General features: G+C 48.7%; 1 protein-coding gene across 1 annotated transcript; it reads left to right on the top strand.

Annotated features, from left to right (window-relative positions):
• The first annotated feature begins 7,192 nt into the window (after nt 1–7,192).
• Dusp6 (dual specificity phosphatase 6) lies at nt 7,193–11,160 on the top strand. Its single transcript, XM_005358121.2, has 3 exons — nt 7,193–7,788; nt 8,194–8,631; nt 9,627–11,160. The coding sequence occupies exons 1-3, from the start codon at nt 7,389–7,391 to the stop codon at nt 9,932–9,934; spliced, it is 1,146 nt and encodes a 381-aa protein (XP_005358178.1). The 5' UTR covers nt 7,193–7,388; the 3' UTR covers nt 9,935–11,160.
• Nucleotides 11,161–15,830: the final 4,670 nt, after the last annotated feature.

Here is a 15,830-nt window from a genome sequence, read left to right as displayed (position 1 = left end):
ACTTCCTTTCCATAAGAAAGCAGATGACCTAGCAGAAATGTCAACTTCCTGGTGACTACTTAGCTCTCTATACTTCTATTTTCCCTACTTGGTGGAAATAAATTGTAAAAGGCAAGAGCTGGGTGTTTCCTAATGGAAGGGCTTAGGACAAAACCATCTACAGACATTAGAATTATCTTGAAAAGGATTCACTTGCCAGAGACTGTCAGCTTCACAGGCGTACTCTAGATAAGGTCCCTGTGGAATCTGGAAGGAAAATCAGCTGGCCTTGTGCCGGGTGATGGGAAACGGAAATCTAGGAAAGCAGATGGTGGCTGTCATTGCAGTCTAAGACCCGAAGTTCACCATGCGGTAGTTTGCTTTTTCCTCTCGTAGCACCCTTTTGGCAAGGCATAAAGGTACCATCTTCTTTATAGGTGATCTCGGGCACCCAGCCTCCCTTTATAGGCTACGGACAAGAAACTGGCATTGCCATCTTTTTCCGGAAAGTCATTGAAAGGTCCTCATTCTCTATTCATCCCTGTGGTGTCCAGTTCCATGAAGATGGTTGTGAGGAGTGGGCTGACCGTAAACTAAGATTGGCAGTTAGTGCAGATGGGTGGCCCTAGTGGCATTGGACTGGGTGTCAGTGGAGTTTCCCTGTGCTGGCAGCTGCTTCCAATTAATGACTAGAAACTTAATATTAATTGTAAATGCTCGGCCAATAGCTCAGGCTTATTACTAGCTAACTTACATTTAAATGAACCCGTATTCCTTATCTATTCTCTGCCGCGTGGCTTGGTACCCTTTTCTCAGTACAGCACACTCATCTTGCTTCTCCCAGTGTCTGCTGGCATCTCCCTGGACTCCACCTTTCTTCATCTCAGTACCCTCAGTTTGATTGTCCCGCCTAACTTTATCCTGCCTGGCTACAGGCCAATCAGCTTCTGTATTAACCAGTGAGAGTAATACCTATTCACAGTGTACAGAAGGGTTATTCCACGGCACCTGGGGCAACTTGAAGCTCTCTTTCTGTACACAGCCAGCCATGCGTAGGATCAGTTCATCCTGTTGTCAGGCCTTTAGGCCTCTTGGGTTCCTGTTTCTGCTCTTCAAACATAGCTTGCTATTTTCTCTCCCTGTCAGGAGAAAGCTCGGGATGTATTCCATGCATTCTCCTATACTTTTATTTTAAATCAGATGAGTTCAAACTGTCCTCTTCGAACAGAGTTAGATCCCATGGTGAGGTTTAGGTGCTCTGATAGCCGGTGTCATTTTCAAGTCCCCCCTACTTCCATCCCACTGGGGACATCTAACAGTAAATTGTGAACATATTGCCTGCCTATATTTTAAGTCAGGGTTTCCCAAACACCCTCTTCTTGTTTGTTGGAAATCCACTTGGCTATTTTCACATGATGGGTTAATGAATGTCACTGTATCCAGAGAGATTACTGCAAGATTAAAGGTCACGCTCACCCATCTGGGTCCTAGAAGCCCCAAGGCTCCTTCATTCAACTGGGGGGTTGGGGGGATTCCTGTTCCTGCACAACCACACTGCTTCTCCAAGGGCCTAAACAAAATGTGTAAACAAAAGACTTACTATCAACTTCAGGGTAAAACACCCAGAGAAATCCAGCAATGGTTGCTTAGTGCCTTCTCCCTACCAGAAACAAGGATCACAGAAAGCAAATTAGGGGAGAGAGCGGTTTATTTCAGCTTACAGGTCTGGGTACAGTACATTATTTTGGGAGATGTCAAGGAAGAATTTCAAACAGCTAGCCTCCTGCCATCCCCAGGCCAGAGAGGAGAGAGATGGGAGCATTCATAGCCACTTATGCTCAGCTTAGGTCTCCACTTGGGTACTTCAACACCCTGAGCTTAGAGGATGGTGCTGCCCATGGGCAGTTGGGGCTTCCCACCTCAATGTCAGTTAAATTTAATGAAGACCATCTCCTCGCAAACCAATCCAATCTAGACAATCTCTCATTGAACTGCTCTGGGCGGAGGATTCTCGGTTGTGTTAGCGATTCATGCTGTCACAAGGCATCTCTCTGAGTGGCAGAGTGAGCCCAAGCTGACTTTCTTTCTGCTTTTCTCTGCTTTTGAAAATCATCTCCTGTGGTTGGGGGATGTGGTTCAGCGGTAGAATACTTACATAGCACATTTGAGGCCCTGGTTTCTATTCCCAGCACCATAATAAATAAACCAACAGCCTCCTACACATGAAGAATATTCTAGAAGGGATGGAAGACATCATTATCACAGAAGCCTGCGGTCCTTCTCTTGGCTAGAGCCCCTTTCCTGATCTTGGGATAGAGCTTTTCCTGGGAGCCTGAGCAGTCGAATGGATCTGGGCAGACAAAAGGTCATGTGCTGCAGCAAGTCATCTTTAATCGAAAACAAAGCAGCGATTTAAAAGAAAGATGGGATTTGCCAGGCCTGGGGCAGCGAGTCTGGAACGCTGAACTCAGAAGGCCACGGAAGAGATTCGCAAGTTCAAGCAAGGCCTGTGTGGGCTACAGGATGAGTTTAAGGCCGGCCCGTGTAACTCAGCAAGACTCTCACAAAATGAATAATTTAAAAAAGACCACGGAGTACTTTCCAAGCAAGCTCCAATAACACAAGGGGAAAGAAAATCATGCTTAGAGTACCACTCTTCGTGTCCTACACTTCCAAGTGTCTCCGTAGTCCTTGGGGTAAATACACTTATTCCTGAAGGTCATTTAAGCAAATATACTTATTCCCAACCCCACACATTTCTGCATCCCCTTCCTTGCTTAGTGCATCTCCTACTTTCTAACACAGTATATAATCATCTTGTGTCTGTTCTTTTTAAGAATTTATTTGTTTCACACACACCATATGTGTGTGAGGATGTCAGATCTTAGAGTTACAGTTGTTTGCCATCACGTGGATGGCGGAAATCAAACCTGCTGAGCCATCTCTTCAGCCCCCTTACTCCTGTTCTGATGGGAAGGTAGGCTCAAGGAAAGTAGGCTGTTACTAACTTAAAAGCATATTTATTTTTGTGTATAAGTGGGTGCAAGTCACCTACACAGGTGAGCCAGATTGCTTCTCAGATCTACTGCTCTCACCTTGCTTTTTGAGACAGGATCTCTCCCTGGCCTAGAACTCACCGACTGCGCTGAGCCGGCTGGCTAGTGAGCTCCAACGATGTGCCTATCCCGGCCTCTGTAGTGCGAGTCTAAGAAGCGTTGGTTTATTTTTAAATTTTAATATTTTTGTTTTGGTTCTTGTTAATTTTCTTTTTTCTCGAGACAGGGTTTCTCGGTGTAACGGCCCTGGTTTGTCCTGGAACTCGTTCTTGCAGACCAAGCTGGCCTCTTACTCGCAAAGACCTGCCTGCCTCTGCCTCCTAAGTGCTGGGATAAAAGGCGTGATACACCGCCGTGCTGGACGTCTGTGGGTTTGAGGCCAGCCTGACTTACAGAGAGAGTTCCAGGACAACCAGGACTACCCAACAAACAAAAACAAACAAAAGGATTAAATTCAGGACCTCAGAAGATAGGGAAAGCAAGCCCTTTATCTAGCCATTCTTGTGTTTTTTTTTTTCATTCACACTCCTTTCCTGGAGGGAGTGACGAAATCAACCCCTTAGTTGAGCAGACACCGGGTAGTGCTGCCTCAGTATCTGCCAGCCACGGTGGGAAGATCTGAACCCAGATAAGCAAACTGTAATTGTGAGGGTTAGACTCTATGATACAGACCTCAGAGAAGAAAGAATGTAATTCATCTTGTGAATGGTTAACTAGTAAACCATCCAGCCTGTAGAAGGACAAAGAAAGAGCCTTAACCTCCTTGACATATATGGAGGTGTGTGCAACAGAACACGCGGCCAGAACTCCCAAGGTCCAACTCAGCAACTTGAAGTCTAGTGCATCTCCAGGAAATGGAAACTTACGGATCTTTGGAGCTGCTCAGCTTGGGCCTGACCTCAAGTCCTGAACGCATTCCTTGTTACCACACACCTTCAGGCCGGTTCCTTAATCTCCCTTATCTAATTTGTGTTAAATTTTCGGAAGACTGTCCAAAATTACTCTGGTAGACAGAAACAAGGCCGTGACCGCCCAATAGTACACTATTTCGTCTGTCTTGGTTTGGTGCAATGAAGCAAAACAATTTTTTTTAAATCTGTTTGTTTATCCGAGACAGGGTTTCTCTGTGAACAGTCCTGGACGTCCTGGAACTCACTCTGTAGATAAGGCTGGTTTTGAACTCACAGCAAAATTCTGAAAGGTAACAAACAGCAAGAAGTTCGACCCTATCTGGATCCACCCAGCTAACAGCTAAGCAGTCATTTGAGCCTGGGCTAGGACAACTCCTGTTTTATTGAACTGGAGTGAATTAAACTGCTCCTGGCAGTTCTCTGAGGGGTTGCCTGCAAGCAAGAGAATCCGGGCAGGCTTCAAAGAGAGTGTTTCGGTCAGGAAATGCCCCCTCCCCCCAACAAAACAAAAACAAAAGTTAAAGGGCTCAAGCCATTTTGCAGGTTAGCTCAGAACATAGAAACACAGTAGCGGACACCACACATCGCGCCACGCACTTCATTGTGCCCACTTAATATTACAGCGGCCCAGCAAAAACACCAGAAGGATGACCAGGATAAAGAATGTAACCGAGTGCAGTTAGATTGAAAAGGTCTATTATCTTGGAGGAAGTGGGAGGTAACGCAAACTCAGAAACACAGGTGCAAATCCTTCGCTCTCCATGCTTGTCAATCAATACGTTAGGATCATCCTCCCTAATCTCGGGTGGCTTCTCTTTTTGGTAAAAAGATACTCAGATTCTTCCCTCTTCTTTTTGGAGTTTGAGATTCTCCCTTCACGTTTCAGCTGCTGAGCACCCCAATCTCCTCCCTAACCTTTGGTCCCCACTGGCTGAAACGTCTCTGGGTGGGAAAGCCTGTAACAGATGGGGAAGGATCCGGGGGCGTCAGCTGCAGCGCAGGCCTACCCCAGCGGGATCTGGAAACCATCCAGTGAATTATGGGCGTTTTGTTCCCAGCGCAGCCCAAAAAAGGCGCGGAGAGAGAGAGGATAGAGGCAACCCCCCATTTTCATCAAGACGCTCCTCCTGGGGCGCCTGCCTGCGGGAGAGCTCCAAAATTGGCAAATTGGACCTCGAAGTCGCCCTGTTTAGCCCACATTTCTCAAACCCCGAGGAGGAGGGTGATTCAAAATGCAAATTGCATTGCGGGCGACAGCAGGTAGGACCGGGATGCGCTGCGCGGGGCTGGGGAGATCCGGTGACCTTAGGCGCCCTCCGCGCCCCGGATTCGGGAAGGGCCGCAGCCCGCGCTTCCGCCTCCCGACCGCGGCCGGACAATGAGCGGTTCCTTTCCGTGGGGCCGGGAGGGCAGACCGGATCGGGACCCGCGCCTTCCGCAGGGCCCGCCGCCGCCGCACACAGGTGGTTTCCGTCCGCGAGGGGCGGCGGCGGCGGCACTTTTAAATAACAATAGAGCTGTGCGCGCCGGGAGGGAATGCGCCCTTGTCGCCGTCGCGGCCCCCGCCGGCCACGCCTCCATCCGGCTCCGGAGCCGCGCCGCCTCCGTTCTAAGTTGCTGGCGGGTGGTACTGGCACTGGCAGGGGTGGTTGTCCTTGAAACTCCCCCCGCCCTAACTTGGGAACCAAGGGGTCCCGACCCGGATTCATCTGGCTCTCCACCCGCCCTAGTCCTCTCCCGAGGAGACAGTTCCGCGCTGACCCTTAGGCGATCTTAGGACGTCTTGGTGTCCCCCTCCCCCAGTGCAACCGGACTGTGGCCAGAAGCACAGCGCGCAAGCGCGTTTGGAGCTTCTAGAGTGCTCTGTGCGAGGCCCTGGCACGGCAGGAGGGGAGGAGGGTTAGGAGACCGGTCTCCGTGTCCAAAGTAGCCAGTCGCCGTTTTCGCTTGAGTTCCTGTAGCCTGCGAGTCTTGCGGGAGGACTTCACCGCGCCTCCCGGATTGCTGGGATCTTTGGTGAGGTCAGGCGTCCCAGGCTCCTAGGCTAGGCTAGGACCGGTGGCCAGACCGGTTCCTCTTAGAAGAGAGCAAACGTCTGCTCCTGGCCCCAAAACTTTTAAAGGTGCACGACTCCCCTGGTGGGTGACCGGTGACGGGGAGCAAGAGCTCCGGAACAATGGCTTTGCAATGCACCACACCACCAGGAACAAAAGACGAGATTTTTTTCCTGCCCCCCCCCCCAAAAAAAAAAGCTGAGAAAACCTGGAGTTAAGGACCTTCTGGTTTTCTGGACAACCAAACGTTTGTTTGCTTAGTTGCCTTAAAATGTTTCAACAAAACCCTAGTTTGTTTCGAAAGATGTTGGATTAGCATTTAACACTTCGTCGGGTCACTAAAGCCCAGGCAGTCCACCAGCCCCAACACAGCCTCGGCTAAAAGAACATCAGAACAAACAGAGCTAGACTTTTTTAAAGAGCCAAATAAATGCCACACAGGATCTAAAGAAGGACGGGGAGGGGGGGGTATGGAGGGTCTAGAGTTTGGAGGGAATAAAAAAACGGGTGGCGGAACCCATCAAGTTTTATTAAAGCTAGCTTGAGAGAGCAAGAGTCGCGAAAAAGGGTTTTTGTGCTTGCTAATTGCACCATTGGTGAGCAAAGAGTTCGACGCGAAGTGTGAACTCTCAACAGAAGGAAACACGAGACAACTGAAGTGCCCTGGTTTATGTGCCCTGCTCCTCCTCCACCACCACCACCACAACCGCCTCCTCTTCTTTCTCCTTCCTCCCGCCGAGCCCGCAGTTGCAGCTTGTTTGCACTGGGGCTTATCCGGAGCGGAAATTCCTTTCCGTTTTTGTGAATGACAAACTCATTAACAATTCATCAACACAACCTGTTCCAGCCGGCCCGTCCCCACGGCAACAGCCCCTTCCGCAGCGCGCTCATTGGCTGGCCGAGAGAATGTATCCATTGAGACGCTGGCTGTTTGTATCCATTGAGGAGCTGCCTCGCTTAGGGGGTGTGCTCTCCCGGAGTCCTTGCGACTGGGAGCAAACCGAGTCTTGAATCCAACCCGGCTGGATCTGAGGTGCAGCCTTAGAGGGAAGGATTAGGAGCCGCTAGATTTTTTTTTCTTTTCTTTTTCCCCTCCCAGTGGCACGGAGTCCGAATTAATTGGATTTCATTCACTGGGGAGGAACAAAACTGGGTACCTTCATTCAGAGAGATTCGCTGACTCCAAGAGCGATCCCTGCAGCCCGGCGCAGAGGGACCACCGGCTTGCCTCCTGTGTCGCTTTCTCTAACCGGTAGCCTCGGCTTGGGAAAGGCAAGGCAGAATCGAACCCCGCTCCGAGAGCGGCAGCTTCGCGCGGCGTGCTCAGCCTATGCCTGCCTCGAGGGGCGTCTGCTAGGCACCCCGCCTTCTCCTGCAGCTCGACCCCCATGATAGATACGCTCAGACCCGTGCCCTTCGCGTCGGAAATGGCGATCAGCAAGACGGTGGCGTGGCTCAACGAGCAGCTGGAGCTGGGCAACGAACGGCTGCTGCTGATGGACTGCCGACCGCAGGAGCTGTATGAATCGTCGCACATCGAATCGGCCATCAACGTGGCCATCCCGGGCATCATGTTGCGGCGTCTGCAGAAGGGCAACCTGCCGGTGCGCGCGCTATTCACGCGCTGCGAGGACCGGGACCGCTTTACCAGGCGCTGCGGCACCGACACCGTAGTGCTCTACGACGAAAACAGCAGCGACTGGAATGAGAACACAGGTGGAGAGTCGGTCCTCGGGCTGCTGCTCAAGAAACTCAAAGACGAAGGCTGCCGGGCGTTCTACCTGGAAGGTAGGTCGTGAGCCCCGGGTGCAGGGCTCGCGGGTAGGGCTGCCGTCTGGGGAAGTCGCCGGCGAGGTAGCTACCACGGCGTGCTGTCCGCTTAGGGGAGCTGGAGCCGCGTGGTAACCTCTCCTCCCTGGCCACCGACCTCCTCCCCCCACCCCCCCGCTCCGCCAAGGGTTCTAAAAAACCAAGTACTATTAAAAAAGTGGTCATTTTATGCATTTCCGGCTTCAAATGAAAAAGAGTTCCCTGGGGAAGCAGCCGGTCTTGTCTAAAGTGTGTTTCTCTTAGAACCGCAGGGGGTTCATTGGGTGCCGGCCTGTAGTGTTTCCTGCACCCAGCTGCGGTTCTCACAGGCTGAAAATTACTATGGCATCTCTGGTTACAAGATTGCTTTTCTTGTTCTGGCAGGTGGCTTCAGTAAGTTCCAGGCTGAGTTCTCCCTGCACTGCGAGACTAATCTAGACGGCTCGTGCAGCAGCAGCTCCCCGCCCTTGCCAGTGCTGGGGCTCGGGGGCCTGCGGATCAGCTCCGACTCATCCTCGGACATTGAGTCTGACCTTGACCGAGACCCCAATAGTGCAACGGACTCCGATGGCAGCCCGCTGTCCAACAGCCAGCCTTCCTTCCCGGTGGAGATTTTGCCCTTCCTTTACCTGGGCTGTGCCAAGGACTCTACCAATTTGGACGTGTTGGAGGAGTTTGGCATCAAGTACATCTTGAATGTCACCCCCAATTTGCCCAACCTCTTTGAGAATGCAGGGGAGTTCAAATACAAGCAAATCCCCATCTCGGATCACTGGAGCCAAAACCTGTCCCAGTTTTTCCCTGAGGCCATTTCTTTCATAGGTGAGACTTAATTTACAGTCATTCACGGAGTTGAAGATACTAATCTGTTTTCCCTGCAAGCCAGTTTGCTGGCCTGCAGGTCCCTACCGTTCCTAGAGCGCTCTTATCTCTGGTTTACCTTCTTGCTAAAGGAAACGGGGGCTTTTTGACATAGCAGATTGTGGGGACCATTTGAAACATTTTCTCCAACCGTACATTTAAAAGGAGGCGGTTCCCACCTGGTGTGTATTTCCCTGACAGGGTGGGAGTGTGAAGACAGAGTTAAGGAGAAGCCCTCTCTTAAGACACTCCTGGTCTTGCTTTATCATTTAAAAAAGACCCAGGAGTTATTTTAGGACACCCAAGTTAGTTGTTGGAAAGCAGTTTGCATTTCAATGATACCCAGCCGAATGCTACAGTACCCTGCTGGTGACAGGGAGACTCTGGGTAACCTGATCTCAGCAGGAAGAAGTGTGGGCTTGGAGCCTAAGTGGAGCGAATCTCCAGGCTTTGTAGTGCATTTCCCCTTACAAAGGAACTCATTCTCAGGCCCTGTAGACATCCTGTTCTTCCTAATGGCTGTCCCCTGTGACTTCCCTCTCTCTTTTAAAATGCCTGAATACCTCCATTGTTAGCTGTACAACAGTTGGAGAATAATTTAATAGACCCTTGCAGTCTGCTTGTCTGTCTGAGAGGCATTCAGGACCATATTGCAGGGTTTCTGGTATTCACATGCCGAGGCGAAGAATGTACACATTAAGGAGTTTTTTTTTTTTTTTTTTTTTTTTGTGGGTAGAAACTTAATACAAAAGTTCTCTTTGCGGGAACCATCTGAAATATGTCATTGTGTTCAGTGTACGTGTTTATCTCGGTTATACATTTTCCTGCCGCCTTTAGGGCTCAACTGCCACACACGATTGTCTCTTCATGTCCCTTCTTGGTTCAGATTTTAGGCTGAGCTTTCGCAGAAGGTGGTTTTCAGTCTAGTGAGACCTTGCCTCTCTTTGTGTTCACAGATGAAGCCCGAGGCAAAAACTGCGGTGTCTTGGTGCATTGCCTGGCAGGCATCAGCCGCTCCGTCACCGTGACCGTTGCTTACCTTATGCAGAAGCTCAACCTGTCCATGAACGATGCTTACGACATCGTCAAAATGAAGAAATCCAACATCTCCCCGAACTTCAACTTCATGGGCCAACTGCTTGACTTTGAAAGGACACTGGGACTCAGCAGCCCCTGTGACAACCGGGTCCCAGCTCAGCAGCTATACTTCACCGCCCCTGCCAACCAGAATGTCTACCAGGTGGACTCCCTGCAATCTACGTGAAAGGCACTCAACTTGCCTAGCTGGGAGTGTCCCATCCTTCAGCAGTTTCTCTTGGGCAGCAGTGAGCAGGCTGCTTTCTTTGTGTGTGGCCCCAGGTGTCAAAATGTCACCAGCTGTCTGTATTAGACAAGGTTGCCAAGTGCAAAATTGGTTATTACAGAGGGAGAGATTTGCTCCATTCTTTCTTTTGGAAGGACAGGACATGCTGTCTGGATCCAGGCAATAGGTTTGCTCCTCTACCCCCAGCCTACCCAAGCAGGGACTGGACATCCATCCAGATGAGGAGGGTAGGACCAAGAAGCAGGGTAGGGGCATGTGTTCTTTAGGGCCTTGTATGACTGTTTCCTGATGCATCTGGAACTAACTCTATATTGTCTTCAGTGAAGACAGATTCAACTTTGCGTACAGTGGAGCCAAAGAGATTTTAGCTCTGTATTTGTGGTATCGGTTTGGAAGATTAAAAACAAAACTGATACTCTTCTTTGATTATTGTAAATATTTGATCTTAAATCACTTGACAGTGTTTGTTTGGCTTGTGTTTTTGTTTTTTGTTTTTGTTTTTTTTATCTTTGATGGGTTTAAAAGAAGTCCAAAGGGGGAGAAAGAGCAGTGTGTGCCACTTCTTAAAATGAAAAGAAAATAAGGAAAATTTTGCTCTTTTCTAATCCAAAGGGTATATTTGCAGCATGCTTGACCTTATTGTACCAATTCTAAAGATGTTGTCACAGATACTATTGCTGAGACTTTATTATGGTGCAGTCTGGAGTCTTTCGTATATCTTCCTTGTGATTTTTTTTTCCTTAATGTACTTTGACTCTGCCTTACCTTTGTAAATATTTGGCTTATATTGTCTCAAAGTGGGTATCTTGGAAAGACACCAAAATTGTGGGTTCACTTTTTTTCTTTTCTTTTTTTTTTCCTTTTTCTTCCTTTTTTACTTCAGCTGTGCTAAACAGTATATTACCTCTGTACAAAATTCTTCAGGGAGCGTCACCTCAAATGCCATACTTATGGTTGGTTTCTTTCCTTTTAGAAAAAAAATATATGATAAACTGGAAGTGTGTGTCTGTGTGCGTGTGAGCATGGGTACCCATTTGACAGGTGGGATGCAGCGGGTTCTGGAGGCGGGAGGATTAAGTTGCTCCGTGATGTTCACAGTGTAAAGTTTTCAGCTGGAATTTATTATAAGAATGTAAAAAACCTTAAATTATTAATAAATAACTATTTTGGCTACTGAATGCGTTTTTATTTTTAGATGTCTCCCTAGTGTATGAAGTAACTCATTGAAGTAGTGGGGACTGTGAAGCTTTAGTGGTGGCCAAGGCGGGGTTACTTATTATGAATGCTTTTCCAACACAGTTCATGAATTTAATTTTCTTATCAAGAGGACCTCATGGGTATACTGCGTCATACATACAGATAATGTTTATGAGTAGTTGAGGCTTAATTAAAGTTTCCCTCCCCTGGGAAGATGAAGTCCCTAATATATGCCTTGTTGTAAGATTTGGCTATCCATAAATTGCCAAAAAAAAGGCTGTGCCAGGATAATGGCAGCCACATGTTAACCTCTGTCCTTCAGGATCCAATACTCCATAATCCTTTGGCATACCAGGAAGGAACTAGAGATAATCATTTTTTTTCCAGGCTGTCTGGTTCTTCTGAAAGTTATCTAGCAGATGCTAAAGTGGGTCCCTTGTTTTATGCACATGGCATTCTAATGGCGTGTTGGCTTTCTCGTGGACTTGCAAGTGGTCGTAAGTGTTCACTTGGGTGAAATCTGCTTATGTGCTTAGCTGTTTTAGGACCTCCACTGCACCTCGGTTATAGACTGTTGAGGTTTCCTTCTGAGCTGGGCATCCTGGTTTTTTTTTTGGAGACTTTTTTTCTGAGCACGGAAGTATGTAAACCAAACGTGGAAGCCATGTGTATTAGAATCAAAAGTGCTAGGCATAGATTTTGGCATCTCACACCTGAGCGCCATCATTTTGAAATGGGAAAATGAGCTTTTCACCTAAGGGGGACACTGGAGACTTCTGTCTGGCTCTTTGGTAGTCTGCATGCCACTGGGAAGTGGCTTTCATTCTATAAGCATCCTGTGTCAACCTGCCTGGGAGTGAATTTTTTTTTTTAAGCGACTAAGTCCAAAAACAAAACTGCAGAAAAATAACGAAGTCAGGCTCCTATTTGGGTGTCCCAGGTCAGCAGGGACCCAGAAAGCAGAAATGGATGGCCGTTCAACTTGGCTCCCGCTAATCCCGCTCTGAAGGGTTTCCGTTCCTGGCATTCCCTAAACTGCCTGTTCAAAGTAGGGATTTGCGAGCAGCGCGTTTCCTGTCCAGCTGCAGCTCAAGTAGCCGAGTGCTTTCATTCCTCCCTTTCTCTGATTTCTTTTCTCTCTCTTTTTTTCTTTTTCTGCAGGGGTGGGGGGGGTTGGTGGGGGTGGGGGCGCTGTGGGTAATTTTAGTGCATTCCCCCTTCGTTGTTCATCATCTCTATCCCTCCCAGAACTTGCAGACACTGAGAGTTCCTACTGCTGGGCTCAAGCCGACAGCTGGCCTCCCCGGCACTTCCTCCTGTTTCACTGCGGGTTTGTTGTTTGTCAGCCCGCTTCTGAAATTAATAATGTTTTCTGGCCAAGTGCCACAAGCCATTACCACAAAGGGGAAGTAACACATATGAATAGCAGGAAGCCGTGCAGGGTCACAGTGTGAGCTGAACCTGTGGAGGGAGCCTAATTGAGCCCGGGTCCATTCAGCAAATGTCTGAGAGGGGTTTGGGGAGAGGGCGCTTGCAGCATTTAAGCAGCTCAAGCTGTGAGGTAAAAGACCTTTCCAATAAATTGGGAGCAAATGGTCTTTGTCACCGGGCTGAGCAAAGGAGAGCCAGCGAGAAGAGTTTAGGGCTCCCGTAAAGTTGCAGTGTTTGGGGTTCCTCCCCTCCTGGCATATTGTTTCGTAAGGCTGCTGAACGCAAGGGTGCCTGCTTCCTCTATTCCCACAAAAGGGTTCATGTTAAAAGGGCGATTTTTTACGGTTCATACAGACTAGAAGATTCAAAGTGCTGTGTTCTTTTCTGCGTTTCCTCCTCTGAAAGGTGGGAGCTTGTAACTACAGCCTGGGCCCTCAGCTCACCCTGCCTGCACCTCTTTTTCTTCCTGTTACCCCTGTTTGCAAGGAGCCAAGTGAAGGCTATCATTTTCCTTCTCGGAGTTGGGTTGGTTTCCTGAATGGAGCCCTCACCGTTACTAGGGCAACCTTTGGCAGCAGCTGCAGCGCTACAGGCTCCTTCGTTTGCTGTCCCCATTAGTACCATCCTCCAGTCTGGGAGAAAGCACTACCTTCTGGGCCTCGTGTTGGGAGGAGCGGGGCCCTTGGAGGAGAGGGGGTCGTCTGCAGGTTTTGTGGGCAATGCAGAAACCTCAGGGCGTGCAGCGGTTAATGGTGTGAACAGATTTTAGGGTTCAAAGTGGAAATAGGAAGGGTTGTCTGGGGATAAGGATACCGACAGCCTTCAGAGGAACGAAAAGGGAGATTTGCGTGGACCTTAAAATTGGAAGGGGCGAGGTGCGTCTCTTGTTCTTTCACTGGTGAAAGGAGTAGCCATGGGCAGCCCCTGAGTTTTTTTTTCCCCCTCATCTGTTAAGTGAGTGAGTGCTTGGTTCGCATTCCAGCATTCCAGTAAATGCTTATCTTAATTCCAACCTTCTGGTGAAGGGTTGGTGACACTTGCTGAAGGATAAAATGAAAAGGGTATGTGTAACTCCATGATATAGGTACCACATACTGTACATGCGCGCGTGCTGACCTTTGAGGCTCTGTCTACTTTAAACTGCTAGTCATCAGTACTGGGTCCTCTTTACAACATCCTGGGGCACTGGAGAGGAAGTGGCGCCTCCATTTTACAGCCGAGGAAGTGGAGGAACCAGAGGTTGCATGACCTGGATGCCACAGCCGAATCATGAAAGGCCAGGCTGCTGTGTGTGTCGCCAGAGATGTGTCAGTTCATCTGGTAGCTTCTTTCCTTCCTCTCCAAAGAGAAGTTGCCCAACCCCGGGGCCGATTAGCACATCAATTACAAAACTGAGGTTCCTAAAGATCTCTGGCTAGCACACTGTGCTCGTACTGCTGGACCTGGCCCTGACCCTTGCTCATACCCCTCCCCCAAGGGAGGGAGACTTCTGAGAGCAGCTCACCTCCTCCCTCTTGAGTCCTCTGGCAGAAATTTGTGGGAGGAAGCCAGGGTGAGGGAGGGCAAGAGAAAAAGTGGAGATCTGTAGGACAAAAGGCAACCAGCCAGAGAATTAACCAGTGCAGGCAATGGGGTTGGGTAGATAGGGGAGAAGGATCCAGAAACACCAGGTCCCTGTGGTGGCCGGCTGTAGGACAGAATTCTTGAAAGGCCCTTAGAAAACCAGTCCGCAGACCTTATGAGGCTTCACAAGGATTACTTCTGCAGTCAATTGATATGCAGTTTCTCGCATGCACTTTCCCAAATATCCTGCAAGACTTTCAGACATTCACTCCTTGCGTCCCCGGCGCTCACTTGGCGCAATTGGCTCTGAGGGGGCCCGGTTTGGGGAGCCGGATCTTTGAAACGTCTTTAAAGTCCAAAGAGAATTGAAGGGCACAGAACAGAGTTCAAACAACTCACAAATATTTATTCAGCCCTTGATGTGCGTTGGTTTGATGACACAAGGTGAAAATAAAGTACAACCAAAGACTTTGACGGGAGTCCTCAAAGGCCAAAGGCAAGGCAGGGCTTCCAGGTAGCACCGTGTCTCGCTCTGAATGCTGCCCCAAATCATAGGCCTCTCTAAGGACAAGCGGACTCCTTGTATGTTCTACTTTGTTTCGGTCATGCAAACAACATTTTATAGACTGTATTTTAATGTTTACAAAGGAAAGGATGAATAGCCTACACAGATGCAGTTCGACCCAACAACTTACCCGGACAAAGTAGAGGTGTGTGGCAGAAAGGCTTTGGAATCTCTGTGTTTTCAAAGGTGAAGTCTCAGAGGCACTGGGAAAATGAAACACTCTACGTACTTCGATAATGACATCCTGAAAGATACCAAGAAAATTAACAACAGTAACAACAAATTCTATTGTTCCTTTTCTGTTAGAATTGTCCCTTTCTGGCTTTTGGAGAAAAATCTAAATTTTGGTTTTTTTTTTTTGTTTTGGTTTTACTTTTCTGAGACAGGGTTTTTCTATGTTGTCTCCTCTGTTCTGGAACTTGTTCTGCCGACCAGGCTGGCCTCGAACTCAGAGATCTACCTGCCTCTGCTTCCCGAGTGCTGGGATTAGAAGTGTGCACTGCCCAGCAAAAAAATTACATTCTTAAAAAATTTTAGGGTGCTGGAGAGATGGCTCAGTGGTTAAGAGCACTGACTGCTCTTCCAGAGTGACCTGGGTTCAATTCCCAGCACCCACATGGCAGCTCACAACTGTCTGAAGATCCAGATGCAGGGGATCTGACAGCTTCACACCAATGGGCATAAAATAAAGTTAAATAAACCATAAAAATATTTTAAAAAATTTTAGTTGTGGGGCTGGAGAGGTGGCTCAGTGGTTCCGAGCACCGATTACTCTTCCAGAGGTCCTGAGTTCGATTCTCAGCACCCACACAGTGGGCTCACAACTACAGTTCCAGGGAACCCTCACACAGACATACATGCAGGCAAACCACCAAGCCACATAAAAATAAATAAATTAAGAAAAATTTTAGTTGTATTGGGGGGTTGAACCCAGAGTCTTTGCCTATTGGGCAAGGTGCCCTACTACTTAGGTACATGCCGAGTACATACTGACTGTGTATGTGTGTGTGTGCGCGCGAGCATACATGTTTGTATGTACATGCAGTTGTTCACAGAGGGCAGAAAACAACCTTGGGTGTT

This window comes from Microtus ochrogaster, chromosome 24, assembly GCF_000317375.1.
Source record: "Microtus ochrogaster isolate Prairie Vole_2 chromosome 24, MicOch1.0, whole genome shotgun sequence".
NCBI lineage: Eukaryota > Metazoa > Chordata > Mammalia > Rodentia > Cricetidae > Microtus > Microtus ochrogaster.
Note: the sequence above shows the minus strand (reverse complement) of the source record. Positions and strands in the feature narration are given on the sequence as shown.

What these genes read in the sequence shown, in the direction of transcription:
- Dusp6 (XM_005358121.2), top strand. Translation starts at nt 7,389, where the DNA reads ATGATAGATACGCTCAGACCCGTGCCCTTCGCGTCGGAAATGGCGATC. An exon ending in CCGGGCGTTCTACCTGGAAG is followed by an intron (nt 7,789 to 8,193) that starts GTAGGTCGTGAG and finishes TTGTTCTGGCAG; the next exon opens with GTGGCTTCAGTAAGTTCCAG. An exon ending in TGAGGCCATTTCTTTCATAG is followed by an intron (nt 8,632 to 9,626) that starts GTGAGACTTAAT and finishes TTGTGTTCACAG; the next exon opens with ATGAAGCCCGAGGCAAAAAC.